Source organism: Corvus cornix, chromosome 1, assembly GCF_000738735.6.
Source record: "Corvus cornix cornix isolate S_Up_H32 chromosome 1, ASM73873v5, whole genome shotgun sequence".
Classification (NCBI taxonomy): domain Eukaryota; kingdom Metazoa; phylum Chordata; class Aves; order Passeriformes; family Corvidae; genus Corvus; species Corvus cornix.
The window spans coordinates 92,216,270-92,235,585 of NC_046332.1; the positions used below are offsets into that span (position 1 = coordinate 92,216,270).

Here is a 19,316-nt window from a genome sequence, read left to right on the forward strand (position 1 = left end):
GCCTTGCTGCACATCTCCTCCCCTTCTGTCCCTTATGTAGGGTAACCCAGACTACTTCAGTGTGATCATTAGCTACATCCTAGAGAATGCAGTTTTTCCTAGAGCAGAAGAATTTAATGGGTTATGAATTTGACCAAAAAAAAAAAAAAAAGGGGGAAAAAAAAAAAAGAAGGAAAACTCAGCTGTAGCATTGTACCCAGCCACTAAACAGTATTTATATCTAGAGCAGTTTCATTTTCTTACAATTCTTGATTACTCGTTATTGTAAAGCCTACTTTGTTTCAGAACTGGCCAATTTATCCACTTCATTCCAAAAGAAATCCACCAGCTGGGTATTTTAAAAAAAGCACCAAAAAAAAACCAAAAACTTGGCATGTACCCCTAATTTTAAAATGTTTAAAAGCTGCTTAATAATTTTTAAATGTCTTGTACTCAACTAGTCTTTAAATATTTTGATCTTATGACAGCTTCTTTCTCACAATCGAAAGTAAAACTAAAATTAAGGATTTAACATTTTAAGCCACCATCTCTATCGAGAAGAAAGCAGACTTGTGCTTTCTTGAGCAAATGATGAAAATAGGATGATATATCACACTCCACAAAGCTACAGTTTGAAAGCTTCAGATATTGCAGGCTTTTATAGCCCGAAGAACCCAGCCTCACTGTAGAAGGTTTCTGATTAAGACAATTTAGAGACAGCAGGAACTGAAAAAGAACAATAAACCAGACATATGAGTTCTTACATTGAACTTCCTAGCTTCAATTATAAAGTGAGCCTGTAGGTTTTAACACTGTATCTAAGCTGAATACTGCTTTGTAATGCTGCTATTTCAGACCTTACTTAATGAATTTTCTAAAAACCTACACTTAAATTAGTACTTAAAAGCATTTAACTTTTGAAGAATATTCTTTCTTGAAGAATAGCCTGGCAAATGAAAATGTTATAATCCTTTGTAACAGGTTACAAATGTAACATTTTATAAAGTTACATAATGTTACAAATAATATTCTGAACTTGCAGTTTATCACATTTGATACTAATGAAGTTATATAATACATAATCATAAAGCGATTACACCCCTAAGACAAGCTGGAAGTGTTCTGAAAGCTGGACAGTAATACCTTCCCATTAACTACACTTGCTCTAAACTAGCAAACTTTAAAATGATATTTTCTATTTTTACAACAGAAAATTTGGGGTTTGCATTGTAATTGAGATGTCAGTGGCAAAGAAACCATCTCCCAAGAAAATAAATAGAATGAAAACGTATTTCCAAAAGATTGCTGTATATACAACTGCATGTTGCTGTCATGGCATTCAATCACTTAGACAGAAAATAGCACTTTGGTGCCAAGTTCTGCCACAGATGTAGACATATAACTAACTGAGGGCAAAAATACTGAACAAATCTGAGGACAGAATTGTCCCTAACAAAGGTAGCATTCATGAACACCTAGACGAAGGTCTTTGGCTACCTAGCAGACCTCCTGAGCCCCTAAAGCAAACTGGCACAATATTTTGGCTCCCACTCAAACAATGGGCCTGACATCTTATGGTGATACTCATTTGTGACATCTCAGTTCAGAGTCCTACAAGAATCACTTTCAGCTGAGGTGTGTAATCAGTCTATCAGTAATCATTCTGTAATCATTCTGTAATCAGTTCTTATTCCAGCAATAGTTATGAGAAAAATCAGAAATTACAGGTGCACTCTATTTATGGTACATGGCACTGCATATAGGGCAGAAAAGGGAATGCAATGATTAACAACTTCATACATTAATTCTATCATTTCAGGTGGAATTGTTTTGGCTTTAGTTTGTGTAATGTATATCTCTTCAGTTGAAAACACTGAAGAAGTCAGCTAGTGCAGAAGTGCAGGAAGGACATCTCCATCACTTCTATCTCCCTGAAAAATCATCCAGAGCAGACCCAAGGAACAGGCTCACCTCAAACTTCCTGAGGTGCTGAATTTAAAGCTGGTGCCTGGTGGTGTGGAAGTTGCTACACTGCACCTAACTCTCCATACCCTAATCTCTGGAGTCAGGGAAAAATCTTGCCATCTACTCACTGTGTTTAACTCGAGAGCAACCTGTACTGTGCTTCAACATGAAAGAAGGCTACTGATGTAGAAGAATTTGTTCTATTTGATTATTGGGCCCTGTCATAGTCAGCTCAATGAAATGTAGCTGCAGAAGGCAAAACCAACCCAGCTCAAACTAAGGCTGGCCACTGTTCATGAAGAAATATAGGAAAGAGAAGGAATTCCAGCAGAAGAAATTTAAAATAAGACAGCCAGAAGTGCTGTTATACAAGTGCAGCCTCTAGTGGTCTGTCTAAAATCACTGAAAGGCAAGTAAAAATTATCTTTTAAGCTCTTGGCACTAACAGCTGCATTTCACTCAACACACTTCATAGCAGCAGCACAGCCTGTAAACAAGGAGGCACCTTTCTTATTGATGCTTACACTTCGAATCTGATTTTGAAAATAAAAACTTCTTCCCCTCTCCTCCACTCCCCAAAAAACAACATACATACTATTCTACAATCTAATTAATTCTATACTGAAATTCTGTGAATAGATAGATTTTTAAATGCACATTAAAAAACCCAAAGCATTGAGACCTTCTCTTTATTTTGGTTTTGATAGTTACTGCCTTCCCTTCACAGAAACGGATGGAGCTGCACAGGAAATTAAGAAAATCTGTGCTTCTGTGTTGGAGCTGAACCTGTTAAAGCTTCATCATTAGACAAGGTTCAGATAAGAAATTTGATGCATTTCCCTGCCTCAGCTATGCACCTTTTTTTTCATATTTCTCCACATTCCAGTTAACTCTCCCAAAATCTTATCCAGTGCACCACTGATGAAAACCTTCTCTCTTTCCTTTCCTATTATGCTTACTTTTGGTCTCAGCTGTTATTAGTTCATGCCCCAGACATGTCTAAAACCACACTGTATTGCAATTTTCTCAGGACTGGGGAACCATCAGATAACCAAAATTGCATTTTAGGATCTCTCAGCAAGCAGGCAAAGAAGAATTTAGATGAATGTTGGGTTGTGAGGTGGCATAAATAAAAACCCTCACAGGCAAGTGGTTATAATTTGCTCATAAAGCAGAAAAGATGAGCAGAATTATGCAGACTGGCAGAGTGACACCATGAAAACAAATGCCTTTTGCCACTTTATAAGCATAGGCAAGAATAATTACACATAATGTTGTGTCGGTGACAGGAGATCTTGAAAGCCAGATAAATAGGAGAAAAAATAATGAGAGCAACTTCAAAGAGCTTTGTCTAAGGGGTTACTAACAATTCAAAATTCCATCCAAACTTCTCATCCAAACTTCACAATGATTGTAGGCCAGACAGCCACAAGTGGTTTTGTGTAGTGCCTGATATGAAAATTCCTCAGTCACCAGGACTGTGACAACAGCAGCTCACAGGACCATGGTAACAACAGCTCAGTGCATCTGCCAGCAGACCAAGAACCCACAAGCAAGATGGGCCACTATCAGAGATGTTCTATCAATGAGGCAAATGCCAACTCACTGACAAACAGGAGAGTTGCCATCCAGTCTTGGTCCCAAAAGCAACCAGAGGTCTTTATCCTGCACAGAAGGAGGTCTGTTGGAATTGTGAGATACAAATCCAAACATATTTACTTATAATTCTGTCTCAAGCACTGCTTGTGTTCCTCAGCCAAATGGAGAGCATTGGTACACACCTTATTTATTTTAAAATATTTATGCCAATTTATATAACATACAAGCCATATTTCTCTTTTATTTCCCCACTCAGATTCAAAGATATGGGCATCAGTATCTTCCTTGATTGGTCCCTGTATCTCCTCTTTACTCGTGTGCTCCTTTAGGTCCTCAAATCAGCCCCTCTTTCACTTTCACCAATTCCTCCTTAGACATGATGGATTGGAAGACAGTAATGCTGGCTATATTCCATCATATATGCTGACCTTCTTTCTGCTCCAAAAAGCTTATGCTGTTGGGGGAGAGAAGCTGAGGGAATGCAGCCATAGTTAAAAATAACAGTTAAAGTGTCCAGGCATCATCTGCCTGGGCCTGGACATCTGCTTGTACCACATGCACTTACTGCCTTTCCATGTTACCCATCAGCCTTTTTTCCTGGTAACTTCATAGAGTCATAGAATGACTTGGGTTGAAAGGGACCTTAAAGATCATCTAGTTCTGACTGCCCAGAACTTCACACATTTTATCCCATCAATGAACTAAAATCAGAGTGACCTTAATGCATTTTTGCAGGTAAAAGAAAAATTAATTTAACAAGTCGTTGCTTAACAGATCCTCTTTTAGTGTGTGAAATTAGGTAAAATAAGTGTTTTTAAGGAAGAGTTGTAATTTTCTAAATGGAAAACGCAGTGTGATTTCTTCAGGTCATGCAGAGCTGCTTTTAGAAGGACTGTCTGAAGAAAGACAACAACTTTGAGGACTGATTTAGACTTAACTACAGATGGCTGAAGTAGGTCACGTTATCCTGGAGGGACAATTAAAGATAAATAGGTCAATAAAGGCAAAAGGGCTCCATGTTGGTTTAAGCTTAAGTAAATTGAGCAACAGAAAGCCCATGCAACCCTCATTTTAGAACTATTAAGTCAAACTCCATAAAGGCATTGTTACACCTATTCAGAACTGCGATATTGGAATTACACTTATCTCCAGGACACTGCAATAGCCATTAATGCTACTGCACAAAGTACTGGAACAACCTTACAGGGAATGCTGCATAATTTATTTTAGAACTGTGCCATTACACTTAAATAGGGTGTTGAATTTTCTGAATTTAATACTGGGCTGATGTGTGATGGTCTAGAATTTTAGTAATTAACTTTCACAATTTTACAGTGCTTAATTTACTTTGTCTTATTAGCAGACTAAATTTACCACCGGATGGTGCATGTCATACATACTACATAAATCCTCTAAACCCTAAAGGTGTAAGTGGGATTTAAAGACTGGAAAGGCTTTACCTGTACCAGCCTGAGCTTTAAAACAAGTTTAACGCAGTTATAAGGTGGACATCGAAACAAGTGTAAATTGTTCTAAACCCAGTAATAATTCAGACTCTAAGTAACGATTTAGGCTTTGATCTTAATCTTGTGAGGGTATGTATCTGACACAAAAGCTTTGGACTACCAGTTAAATTTAAGATAAAATGCTCTTACTTCAAACCTAAGACCTTATATTTCCTGTCTGCTTACAGCAACATATGGTATTTACAACTGTTTGGCAGCTGTGCTCTGAGAAAGGAAGGGTACACACAGCATGACAGATTTTGCTGGAAGTCCTGGGATATTCTCACTGACAAATTTGAGGGGCTGCCAAAGTAACAGCAGGGTATAGGTTCCATATCTTCAGCCTGGATTGTAATCCAACAAAGACGAGAACAGGGAAATTAAGCACAGCTGACAGAAATAAACTCTGAAGCTGCAAAGCTGTTGCTCACATGTCAGTATGAACTATCAGGGCATCTGTTTTTTAGCACTTCCTTTCCATTATGTGGTGATGTTCAACCCTGGCACTCTATAAAATGAAAGTGGTTAACTCTTAGTGGTGGGCTGCCCATTCAGTTTGCAGATAAATGAGGAAACACAGGCAGTTACCCTCTGACACTGGCTCTTCACAATGTCTGCTGGACCCTGATGGACTTACAGGCTCAAAACACAGCATTACCCCAACACTGCTGCCTCTGCTTTCAGAGCACAGTGGTGGATCTATGCCAAGGAGACTGGCCAGGCCCAAGCTGTGGGAGCCCTGTGCTCTCCTGTGTCCCTTGCACTGAGGTTTGCTAGCTCCAGCAACATCCATGCCATGCTGCTGCATGTCCTTCTGGTCCCTACCTAAATCTAGCTCATCATGCTTTGCTGTGCCCACACAGATGTGAACCCACTGAAAGGCTTAGCACACACCTTTCTCTTTCAGTTTTCCAGTGTTATCCCAAACAATGGGGAACTGGTATAGCAAACAAGGAGGGGTCTACCAGAAGCTTAGCAAACCCTAACAAGTGAGCTTTTGAACTGTCGGACGCCAACACTTCCAGAGGTCATCTCGTTCTGTTCCATTACTTGGACAGGATGGCTCCCTAGTTTCCTACACCACAGACTACCAAAAACAACAGGATTTTTTAGAAGGCCACGTGATGTTCAAGCATTTGTAAATCTTCAGGAATCTCAAAGAAGGGGACACTCTCCCAGCCAGGAAACTGACGGACACCTTTCAAAACAGGAAACTGCTGAACATGCCAAGTTAACCTGAGTTATGCTCAAGATCATGCAGTAGAACAGAAGGGCGTTACAAAGAGAAGCTGTACAAGGCTCTGGCAGAATACAAGTAAAAAGGTCCATGTATCATGTTTAATCAGCAATATGGGACTCAAACAGGCCATCAAAAACTGTTCTGAATTTTCTAATCTACGCTACTTCTTATTTCTCCTGAAAGGGATTTTGTGTTTAAGACTCACTTTTACACTTTTAAAATATTAGCTTTCCAATCTCTTGTGACCACAAGAATTTTAGCTTGCTTTCTTTGTTCAAAGATGAGCCTATATGAGCAGCAAAGAAAAGCATTACAACTATACTCTTTTGTTCTCAGAAACAGCATATTGTTTTCTAATTGCAGTAGAAACAGCTGATTAGCCAGAAGGAAAAACATATGTTGAAAAACACTGTCTAGTTAGGTTTTTTTAACCACTGCAACTATCTATTAATTTCTTTCAGAGCAAGTTTTCATGCTACTACCCATAATTGGTAAATTCATATTTCAACAATGTATACACAAGCTAATAAAATACATTTCAAGAAACAGATATGATGGAGAGAAATTAAATATGAGTAACACCTGCTTTCAAGGTACACTGCAAATCTTAGAAGTCTATTTACTAGGATCAATAGAAAAATAAAAAAAATACTTTCAAAACAAAGAACACTGAATGCCCTGAAATGCAATATTAAGTGTAAAGCTGGCAGCTATTTCAGAAGCCTTTTGCAAACCTGAATGCAATATTCTTCCTTCAGCCTCAGTAAATGTGTGATGTAAAAGGTACATTGCACAGGTGCCTCTCCCACTGTACAGTAAGAATTATGGTGTTTGGAGGTTGTCGGTTTTTTACTCAGCAAGAGAGGACAACCTTGATCTGCATGGCCTTTTTTTCCTACCGAGCTCAGCAGTCCTCCCCAAAGGACTCACAGAGTGAAGTAATAGGAGACGTTCTCTGCAGAAAGAGAATCAGACCAGCTACATGGACATTACAAAATCTCAAAATATCCCAAAAGAATGCAAGACATGGCTGACTGTCCTCTACTGAAACCCAGTTGAATTTAAAGTTGTCACCTCTTACAGACACTTTATCTAGAGACATTACCGTAATCAGCAACTCCCTCGATAAGAACTATTAATTCATGCAGATCAATATTTACATGTTAACCATTTGTACCAATTCAGCACTTCAGTTAAACTACTCTTCCTAGAAAGTATTGCTTTACGTACTGCCATGGATTCTCCTACTTGGGTAGCCTATGTATCTTTCTAAGACAATTCTCACCTTTTTAATACAACTTTATCTTGTATTTCAAGAACAATAAAAAAAAAATATTACCTGCTTATAGGAAAAACCTGCTTCAGAAGCATTACACACGTACCATTACAACACGTATTTCACTACCAAAACAGAAGTTATAAAAGCATTAGCTTTTACAGTAATCTTTTTTACAGTAATCTTCCACTGACTATTGTACTCATCCTTAATCCATTGTTTTTTCCTGACAAAGCAGCGACCTTTCAGCACACATAGCACATGACTGTTGTCACACATTATGTCAAGAATTTGTATGGAGTATTTTGAGATTACTACAAATCATATGTTAGACATCGTATTTTATCTCGCCATCTATAGAACACGAATTTACCTTGCAACATTAACAACACCCACCTGAAGAATATGGTTCAGCTCTCTGCTTAATGATATACAGTTGCACCAAGGTTAACTGAGTATCTTTAAACTGAGATGAGGTATTCCCTTTCCACTGTGTCCTTTCTTAACATCCTCATGTATCAGGCATGCTAATAACTTTACTATTTACACTATTCTACTCCATGATCATCTAAGTTGATAGCATGCAACTTTTAATAGTTCTATTCCTAAATGCAAGGTGCCCCACAAGACATTTATTGTTTCATGATTAAAGTTTACTGTGAAAAAGACAAGAGAAAGTTCACATAGAAAAAACCTGCGAAACCCAGTGTTTACATAATACAGAATAAGGACACCATAAGAGGTGACAAGGTCATGTTTATCTATAAAATTAGAAGGAATGAAAAGGTAGGTTGAGAGGTTTCAGTTTTTCCTCTTTCAATGAAGTCCTAAGCTAGCCTTCTTTCACTTGGGAAGAGATCTTGAAAACCTGAACTCACTGTTAAGATTTATTATACCAGTAAATATATTATTAGGTGAACTCTACTGCAGAGCACAGAAAGGTCCTTTCTTATGAGGCTCTTAGTAGCTCCTTACTGTCATCCCCATGAAATATAATTTCCCTTAACATGCAACTCCAGACAGTCAGACAATGAGGTTTGAGTTACTGCTGCCAACCCCTTGCTGTGATCTTGTACAGGGCCAAGTAGCACAAGTAGTTTTCTGAGGAACTGGGAAGGCTCCAGATGTGTCAGTGCTCTACAGTCTGTGCTCTTAGCAAAGTCCATTTCCCCTTAGTCTGTCAGAACAGCCAAAATACAGAGTTACATATCTGATAAACTAAATTGCAATAACTTGGGAGAGCAGTCCACGCATAAAAGCTGTGGGCTACATTTCCATCCTTTCTGTTATTCTGTACTCCTTACACGTCTTTAACCAATTTACAAGCTAAAAAACCAACTGCCTCCACTTCCCTCAAAAGCAGCTTCCAAAGCACCTAAAACAGTATTTGAATACTAAGATAGCAGGAAAAAACTACAACATCTTTAACAGCACTAGAAGTATCCCAATTCAAGAACAACTGCAGCACTGCCCCTCTTAGGGTAATACACATATCAATATATATAACATATCAACAGCAAAACATCCTTCATAAGGGGATGTATGCTAGCATCTGGCTAGTGTCATTTCTGTAGTTTTTCATTTCTATAAACCTGCACAAGGGCTCACAAACACAATTTTACACAGTAAGCTTCTAATATTGCTAGTGAAGATAATCAGATAAGCCCTTTGAGATTCTATTGATTCTCAGACACAAAAAGGTTGCACGTTTATCAGGATCTTAACAACAGCATTATTTTTACAAGATTTGAAATTGAATTGTCGTCACTTTAAACCTAGAGAACTGTTACATTCACAATAGTGAATATCTTAACATCTAGACAGCTGGGCTATCTCCTTTGTTTACAAAGAACAGTCATCTCTCTCTAAATACTTTTGAATTAAAGAAACAAGAAAATCCTTGAAGAACAGCTAGACTTAAGGAATGACCACTTCTAGCTCAATACTCACAGAATAATTGTTGTCAGGTAGGAGCAATTGACAGAAAAACCTCCAGAAAATCTGCTCCTGTCAATGTGGTGTGCTGGGATGCCTCTCAGTGCTCACCCACTATACCAGACACTGTTTGTTCTGATCAGAATTTCTCACAGGACCCCCACTCTGTGCCAAAGTTCAATGGGCCACCATGAAGTGCACCACCAAGGACTTTCAAAAGGAGGAGCAGATGTGAATTTAGTATATAATTATTTGCAGAAAGAGTACCCAAGATAAGATCAAGGGATGCTTAGCACCATGCAGTTTAACCACCATGAGGATAAACAAAGAAAATGCAAAAGCTGGCTTTTAGCTTTAGAGTTTCATTCCCTGATAAACTAGGGATTAAGAAGTACAACCAGGAGGGGCTGGTTACATCAAGTACAATTTGATGAGGGTGCACTGTTGGGGCCCTCCCCCTGCCATGTAGTCCTGGGAGAGAGGCCCTGGGGAGACACGGGGTTTCCCTGCCCCTGCTCAGCCTCGTTCCCCATTGGTTGTTTTGTGTTCCCCTGCGCAGGCAAGGACCCTCAGGTCCCGTGATTGCCTCAGTTCCTCGGCAGAGCCCCGGCCATGCGGCTGGAGAAATAAACATCTCTCTGAAATATCTACCAAGAATCGGTCCATAGATATTTCTTTTCCACGGGCCTTGTTGTTTGATATGCGTGTTGCAGTATCTGCACTGTAACAAATGGTAGAGAAATGCTGGCAAGACACCGATCCCTAAGGACAGAAAATTTGTGAGTAAAAACCACTCTAGATCTCTTTTCTCGCCTTGGTTTGGATATTCTCTCTAAATTATGGAGGAACCGTGGAAAGACTCTTGGCTCTCAGAGCCGCATATGGACATTTATCTTAAACTTGAAAAGATTCTTGAACAACAATTTGTAAATTTTAGCTTAATTCAAGCTCAAAAGGAACTGAAACATTTCCTTTCATGGTTGTTTAAGAACTTTTTCTACGTTTCTTGGGATTTAATTCTTACCAAAGACTTGGAATACCGTTTGGACACAGTTAATTTCTGAGTCAAAATATATGCCGATGGAAGACTATTTTCGTGAATATTATTTAATTACCGAGACTGTTGAGCAATGTCAGCTGTGTCCTGGCGAAGGGAAGCCTGGCTCAGGGACCATGTGGCCTTGGCCACGTGGACTGAGCGCTCTGTGAGCAGCAGCGAGGCAGTTCCCGCACGTGGGCAGAGCGGCGTGAGCTGCAGTGTCGGCAGCGGAGCAAGGTGCAGCAGGAGCGGGGCGAACCGGTGGTGCCTGCCCGGCCCCCCGCAGCGCGTGGTGGAGTGAGCCCCGTGAACGCCCGACCGAGAGGGGCGGCGGCTGGCGGCAGTGAGCGGAGCCGTGCCTAGCTGAGATGCACACTGGAGCAGGGCGCGGGGGGGGTCGTCGCTCGGGGGCCTGGCCGAGACGTGGGTGCGGCGCCTGGCAGCGGCAGCGAAGCTGAGAGCAGAGGCAGCAGTGCGCAGGCCCGGCCCACGCGGCCCCAAATGCAACCCCCAGAAGAGCGTGCAGGCATGAGCAGACCCGACGGCTCCAACGCGGGAGTGAGCGAAAATGAAAGTGATACCAGGAATGCAGTGAGACAGAAAACAGCAGCCACTCGGAAAAAGGAAAAGATCACCGTAGCTAAGGTTTTAGGAATAGTAAAATTGTATAATGTTAAACAAAATTACGGTTTTATAATGAGATGTGACAACCAAGAAGACATATTCATTCATGGAAATGCTATTAAAAAGAGTAACCCTGAAAAATGCATCCCAAGCTTGGGAGATAGAGAGCTGGTGGAGTTCAAAATTGAGCAAGGTAGAAAAGGATTACAAGCAGCAAATGTTACTGGGCCTGGAGGCATTCCAGTCAAAGGCAGCCGTTATGCAAAAAATCCCAGCAGCTTCCCTACCCACAGCCTACTTTCCCCTTTTACCCTATACCCAATACCCTCTCCTAAATTTACCCCATCCCTGGTTTATTCCTAATCCGTTTTTCACCCCATGGCTTCCCTGTACAATTCCCTTTCCCTACAACTCCTCTCCGATGCCGAGGGGGGGGATGAAAAGGGGGAGGGAAGAAGTTAAACCCTCTCCTGCCTCAGTTTCCCCACAAAGCATGCCCGGAGAGTCCTGTCTCCCTTCTGTCAGCCTTAAGATGTTCCAGAGAATCTGTTAGGACATTTAAAGACTCAGGAGGGTGGCTTGTTTTGTTTTGAAACTGTCCTTGTTATCTCATGTTTACCCAGTTGTTTTCAATGTTAAGTTTTAAATCTCTTTTTGTTAAAAATAAATGGGTGAAATGTTGGGGCCCTCCCCCTGCCATGTGGTCCTGGGAGAGGGGCCCTGGGGCAGAGACATGGGGTTTCCCTGCCCCTGGTCAGCCTCGTTCCCCATTGGTTGGTTTGTGTTCCCCTGCGCGGGCAAAGGACCCTTGGTCCGGTGACTGGAACAGTTCCTCGGCAGAGCCCCGGCCATGCGGCTGGAGAAATAAACATCTCTCTGAAATATCTACCAAGAATCGGTCCATAGATATTTCTTTCCACGGGCCTCGTTGATTGATATGCGTGTTGCAGTATCTGCACTGTAACAGTGCACTTCATCTCCTGCTCCAGATCCTTGCCAAGGACATCAGACAGCACATATGTGTACAGCTCCCTGAGGAAGTCTATCTCCAGATAAAACATCAGGCATTATTCACCTATCTTTGAGCAAAATAATCCAAGCACTTTCTTCCCCACCCAGCAGCCCACCTGCCAAATGTAACAACTCAAAGTGGATAGAAGAATTCTTGGCGGGACTAAGTTGAAAGTCTTGCTTAGGGTGAGGCAAAAGACCTGCACAGCTTTATCTTGTTGATGCATCCAGTATCGTCATCACGGAAATAGGCTGGTCAAGCATAATTACTGTTATTTAATTCATGCTGGCTACTCCCCATCACCTTCCTCTTTTATGTGCCCAAAAGTGTGTTTTAAGAGGACTCCATAATTTTCTCACAGATCAAAGTGAGGTTGACCAACCTGTAGCGCTTCAGATCACTATTCTTATCCTTTCTGAACATGAATGCAGTATTTACCTTACTTTGGTCATCATGGTTTCTCTAATCTCAAAAAGCTTTCAAAGATTATAGAGAGCAACCTTACTACGACACTGGTCAGTGTCCTCACCACTCTCAAAGCAGCTCATCTTATCCCAAACACTAGATTTGGGTCAAGATTTCTCAAGAGATGCCTTATTTTGTCCTCAGCCATTGCTTGTCATTCTTGTCCTCTCTCTGAACACATAGGCTGGGGAGACACTCTCAGAGAAGACTTAAGTGAAGAACTCAAGTGGCTCAGCCTCATCTGTGTTGGCTGCTACTAACTTGCCCAGTCCATTCAGCACAGGTCCACATTTTCCTTGTTTATTCCTGTACTGCTAAAGCACTGGAAGTTTTTTCGAGTGATCCTTGATGTCCCTTTTTTCTTGTCCCTCAGCTCCAGGTGCTCTTTGACTTTTTTGACGCCATGCCTACATGTTTGGACAATGTATCTACATTCTTCCTTTGTAGCCTGTCCCTGCTTTCACCTCCTGTATGCTGCCTTTGTAGTTCAGCTCAGTCATAAGTTTGCTTTCTGACAGTGGGGTCAGTCTCCTGTTACGTCTATTCACATTCCAGGACGTACCATTCTTGTACTCGGAGATTGCTGTCCTTCAAAACTTGGCAGCCTTCTGCAGCAGATTTACGCTTCAGAACTGCCTTCCTTTGTATCCCACCTACCAGTTCCCTGAATAAGCCCAAAATCTGCTCTCTTGAGGTCTAGGGTATGTACTTTATTCTGCTACTTGCCTTCCTCACCCCCATCAGGATTTTGAGCCCACTCTTGTTTCTTAACAGACTGTCAACAAAAATCATGATGTTTATTGAGCAGCCCACTGATAACACTACTGTGCCCTCTAAGCGAGTCAGAATTAATCCCTGAGCCTGCTTTTCACCCTCAGGCAAAGCTCTGGAAGTCTGCAGAGACTACACATTCAGCTAAGCCAGGGAAACAGCTCAAGTGCTGAGGACAAACCTCTGTATGTAGCTACAGAGTGTTCCCTCACCGAGTAATATCCTGAGCAGAATCCAGGAATTAGCATATTCTGCCAAAATTATACATGCGTTCAACTGAAACACTGAATATTGCATTCTAAGACACACTGAAGACCAAGAGGACAATGTCCATGATGGAACCTATATCCATACATACCAGGAAGTAATTTTCTGATGAAATATAAATAGCAGTACATAATTCATCTAACAACTACCCTAGAGAGCTGTCACTAACCAACACTTACTGACACTACACCATAAGCTTAATTTTCATTTTCTTTAATTAAATACTAAGCCTGACTTTTACACCACATGTAAGGGATCGAATGTGAAAAGTCCCTTAGCAGATAAAAGGTTATTTTCTTCTAGACGGGTGCTCACCTCGGAATGCTTGTCAGGTAGGTAAGGACATTCTGAAACTCTTTTTCAGGGATCTCGCTGAAAGCTGGATAGTCTGGAAAGGTGATAACAGGGCAGCCATCTCCCCCTCTTCCACCTACAAAAGAAGCAGCAAACGTGTTTACATGGAAGTCTCTTTACCTAGACTGAAACTTCCCAGTAATGAAACAACTGTATTTTTTCTCCTTTTTTTTTTTTTTTTTTTTTTCTGCAGGGCTCATGTGTGGACAGTTTATTCTGGACAGTGTCTCTCTTCTTCAGTGCTTAGGAAGTTTTATAGAAGGAAATTTGTTACACCACATTAGATTTTTTCTGGACAAATGCCTTGGCACCTGTGAACAGTTCTGACACCAGATGGCAGTGCAACTTTCTGCTGGTAAATGTCAATTGCATGTAAGTACAACCAATTGGGAGAAAGAAATCAACTAATTTAAAACCAAAAAAGTTAATTCAGAATTAAGTAGGCAAATCCCCATCTTGAACTGAACTCAACCTTCTTACCATGCAACATGCCCCTACTCTGCTCAGCTGGCTGTTTTGCTTCCAGGTTGGTGAAACAGAAGGGGAAGAACATTAAAAGAAATGGGCGCAGGTGTTTCAAATGAGATTTCCCATTCCTAGATTATGTACAGAAGGTAAGGCAGAGCTGAACAGCTACACTGCAGTAGAGCTGCTGCTGAACTAGATACCATTATATGTATCTTTCCTGGCATTTGCACCACTGGGTAGAATTCACAGACACAATGCTTCTTCATGGACTTCACACACATTCTTACATGCAAAATGTAATTAGTTCTTTTTAAAGGCATTATTAATGTTTCATGTCTTTAGCAAGTATATATTCATAAAGACAGGTAGGACAAGGGGCTTGCTGAGCCCTTGCAACTGCAGGAAGTTAATTGTTCAGGGGTGGCAGGAACACACTGCTGGGAAGTTATATTTGCTTCACAGTTCAAGAAGAGAAGAAAAACAAAGAAAAATAACAAGGATATTTTTTCCAGCCTGGAGATCTGATAACTGTGCAGAAATCAGCATTAAACTGTATTAACAACACCAATTATGAGAGCAATGGTGATTTGTGAAGATTATTACCCACTTTCAGTGCCTTTGCATCTAACCTCCCCAGAAAAAGAAAGAGAAATATTTGACCTCAGATACATTTGATAAAAGAAATCACAACTTCCCTCCAAACCACATGTAATTAGAAGAGCTCAAATAGTATCTTTATGTTAATTTGTGGTGAATCTGATTTTCATTTACCAGCTTACAGATGGCATGGTGCTCTCACTGTGAAGCTCTTGGAATCAAAATACATGAAAAAATAATGTGCTCTGGATGTATTTAAACAACAATAAAATGCAGCTATTATGCAAATATCACAAGTTTGCAAACATGACCTTTATGACCCATCCAAATATGGCAACACTGAGTCAAGGGAGCTAATTTTAGCTATACAAATATTCACAACACAAATATAAGTTAAGGCCAAATTTGATTTTATTGGTTTTTGTTCTACACAGGCTCTTATGACTGAAGCATTTTCCTCTCTTGTTAAAAGCATGATAATGATTATTTCTGTTGCTTATGAGGTGTTCTGCTCTCTCTAGAGTATCTATTTTTAGGTACAATCATACATTATTTGTGGTATCTTCATTGGTTACTTGCTTTGTTCTACTTAATTTTTATAAATAGGACATAAGAAACAAAAGAACAACAACAATAGACTTGCAGGACATGTCCTAAAAGCAGAAGCCTGGACTATGACCTTCAGGAAGTTCCCAGACCACCACCGACTGTCAAGGGCAAATAGAGCCATCCTGCCTGGACACTGCCCACCAATTTTCAGTTTCTAGTATAGTCATCTGTGTTTATCTTGGGTGGAGATGACTCTGCCCTGACCTGAGCTGTTACAAGGTTGTTCTTCACTGACTATCTTTTCCTTCAGTGTTTCCCTGCTGGGACACTTGAGCACAGATATACCTTCAAATGCTCCTTAACTGCTTTTGCCTATCAGACCCTGCTGCTCAAAAGAGTTTAGGGCAGAGTAACCTGAAATGCTACACATAATAAATTCTGTAAATTTCAGCTTTAACAATACTGACTTACAGAAGCTGCTCTCTATATTGTAACTTTAAATAGATGGCCATCAAGGGAAGACAAGTCACTCTAGCAAAAGCAGTCACTGCTTTAAAGGAAGCATTTATGAGAAAAGGGCATGGGAAATAAAACAAAGTAAAAATCCTACATATTAACTGTGTTTGTATTAAATAATAGAAAAAGCAGAAAGTGAGTTTACTTTTTAAAGTGTCCTTTATTTCTTAATTTATCTGATGCAGCAAGAAATTATTTTTTTTCCTTTATTCAGAATCATTGTTTTCTTCTTCATTTTTCTTCACCTCTGCAGAAGCAGCATTATTAAATGTTGCACTGTTTATTATGTTTAATAAACACAGTTTATTAAATTAGCTGTGTAAAATGTGATTTTCTTCTTTTCATCCAGAAGTAAATCAAGCCACAGAACTTAGGATGAGGAGATAAAAAAGAATTTTAGGAAGCTAAGAGGGGTTTTATTGTCATTGATTTTTGTTTTAGTGGTAGGGAAAGCATTCAAGTGACAGAACCCAAACAATTTCACTTCTCTTACCCTTTTTGAAACACAAGTTTAAGGCAAAAAAATTCAAAAATCTTATTAAAACCAATTCCTATAATAATCTTCCAGCACCTCAGGATTATATACACCTGATTACAAAGAAAAAAAAAAAGACACAGACTTAGATGAATCTTTGAGTGCTAAAACTCATGAAAATAATTCAAGGTGTGCAGAGTAATTTTCAAAATGAGTTACTGGAATTTTAATCACTATACAAAAAATTAGTAATTTAACAGCAATATTTTAATAAATTCAGGTCAGTTGGTACAGTGACCACATCTAGCTACCCCAGTCCTAATCATTGGAAAATCACCTCTTTCACATTCCCCTCTAGCTCAGAGTCCTGAAATTCCAGCTACAGCTGTTGAACAGCCTTAACTGATTTGCTGGACAAGTTCTGTCCACAGAGGCACACACAAGCCTGCTCTCCTATTTCTAATCTTATACAGGGATGCACTACCAACCGGAATTTAATAGTTTTATGTGTTTTTAAGACAGTCAAGTACCTGAGAGCATTAAGAGCATTTTCTTAGTCTAATCTTAGCCTTTTATTTTTTTAAACATAAATTTCTGAAAGTATAACAAATCCCCTTATTTTTGTTTAAAAAATTATGAACACTGTTCTGGCTCCATGAATGTCAGATTGAATGGATCTAGTGAAAGATGCCTTTATCCATAGCAGGGTAGGGATAGCCTAGATGATCTTTAAGGGTTCCTGCCAACCCAATCCATTCTGTGATTCTATGAAAATGCTGAAATACATTCAGCATAATTTCTCTATGAAATATTAAACAAATGCCACTTGAGTGCCAGCTTTAGATTTTGTTTATTGCAAAGAGCAGAAGACAGTGGACAGCATCAGTCCTTAAGTGGGTGCAATCAGTCTGCAGACATTTTACCTGAAACAATTCCCAAGAATTTCTTGATGCTTGTCTCATAACATGCAGCTGTAAGAAACATTGTGCAAGTGAGAGGATTATTGCTTTCCAGGCTATAAATGGAAACACCATAGAAGTACAGAGGACTGAAGCTCATTTCAGCAATTAAATAAAATAAAAACACCATAGCACTTTAAACTAAGCAGATCTGCTTCCACCCTACTTCCATGAGATTCATTAACAGAAAACTTTGCTATCAACTCAGTTATACATGACTTCAGCAGCCTATTTACATGAAACTTCTTTAACAGATTTAGTATCAAGCAAAACACAAATTGCCTCCATAAAATGGAAATTTTTCAGGGGATAAACCTCTACAATTCTAGCAAAGCCCTGCTAGGTAGAGCTCTTCTAAACAGATCTACAAGTCCAAGGTCAGTTTTTACAACAGCGTTTTGGAGAAACACGCATTTTAAAAACATTGAATTGCACTAGATCCACAGGTTAGGCAGCAAAATTACTTAACTGTGCTTAGAAAATAGCACTTCATGTTCCTAACTTCTGAACACAATTAACATCAGCAATAGCATCAGGTACTAAAATTATGTGTACCCAGACCACCATGGTCTTGTGGATGAAAAGAGTAGAAAAAATATCCATGGAAAACTATCTGTGCTATCAGCTGGTAAATGATGAGACTGGTAAAGTTTCCTTTAAGTTCAGGCGATTTAACATTTATCCTTTATATTCTGCTACATCTAACTTTTCCCGTCACAGTTGCTATCTCTTCTGCATCTTTTTTTTTTTTTTTTAATTAAGCAGGTTGGGTGATAGAGAAGTGCTAACCCAAGGAAATTGCACAGTATTTTAGAGAAATTCTAATCTAGAGGCACGTTAATGACTTGGTATCTAAGAACAATCTCAAATCAGACATAATTAATATTGTTTTTAATTTTAAAAAGCATTGTCAGGAAAAATTGCAGAACTTGTGAATTGTACAGTTGCTAAAAACCACACACACAAGTGCACAGGCACACACAAACACAAAGAAAAGGGTAATTCTCCACAACCCTGTGAAAGACTTGCTAGCTGTTTGGGGTTTTGTATGGACAGCAAAATTTGGTGGCAGCAAAAAAAATTGCCCAGACTTACTTTCAGGAAGGATGAGTAGGAGATTTTGTAATGTTTCCCTAACTAGTCTGCTCCCGTTTGCATAAAAAAGGTATTCCCAGAAGTACTCTGACCACCCCCACCAAAAGGAAGTAAGTAGTTGGATATAATTAGATGACAGAGCAAAGAGTCTTCTGGCCTGATTCTATAATGCAAATGAAATAGTATTTGGACTATGAGAAAAAATATCATCTCTATGTTGATCAGTGTGCACACACAAGATCCAAGAGCATTATCCTTGTTGAATGGCTCAGACCTACAACTTTAGTTCAAAAGACCCTGCTTAAAAGTAATCTTGTTTGCAGTCCTGTCAAAAGTGAAGTCCTCACATGATTTTGAGAAGGGATTACTTCAGATTTTTTTTACTATTTTAGTGGTTCAGCTATTATGCTTGTACATTTCTGATAAGGAATTTCTCCTTTCTGCTTGCATAAGATATTTAACTGGATAACTCAGTATTTGAAATTACATGTAGACTTCAATTAGGGAGTGAATAAAAGCTTCACTGCATATCCTCTGCAAAGAAAAACAGATTCAGGAGGAATTTATTAAAATGTTCTTTTCTTGAGATGAGAGTGAAGTTTTACTTGTTTAACTTCACAAGCTGC

At 39.6% G+C, this 19,316-nt stretch overlaps 1 protein-coding gene across 13 annotated transcripts in view; it reads right to left on the reverse strand.

Moving 5' to 3' along the window:
* The window catches only part of MCF2L (MCF.2 cell line derived transforming sequence like), a 156,777-nt gene that overhangs the window by 43,747 nt on the left and 93,714 nt on the right, over nucleotides 1-19,316 (reverse strand). For all 13 annotated transcript variants that reach the window (XR_002044396.3, XM_039549736.1, XM_019282894.3 and 10 more), the window contains one exon: nucleotides 13,993-14,107. Coding sequence is in view for 12 of the 13 variants with exons in the window: in XM_039549736.1 (XP_039405670.1) it covers nucleotides 13,993-14,107 (115 nt within the window). In the remaining variant the exon portion in view is untranslated. The remainder of the gene's footprint in view (nucleotides 1-13,992; nucleotides 14,108-19,316) is intronic.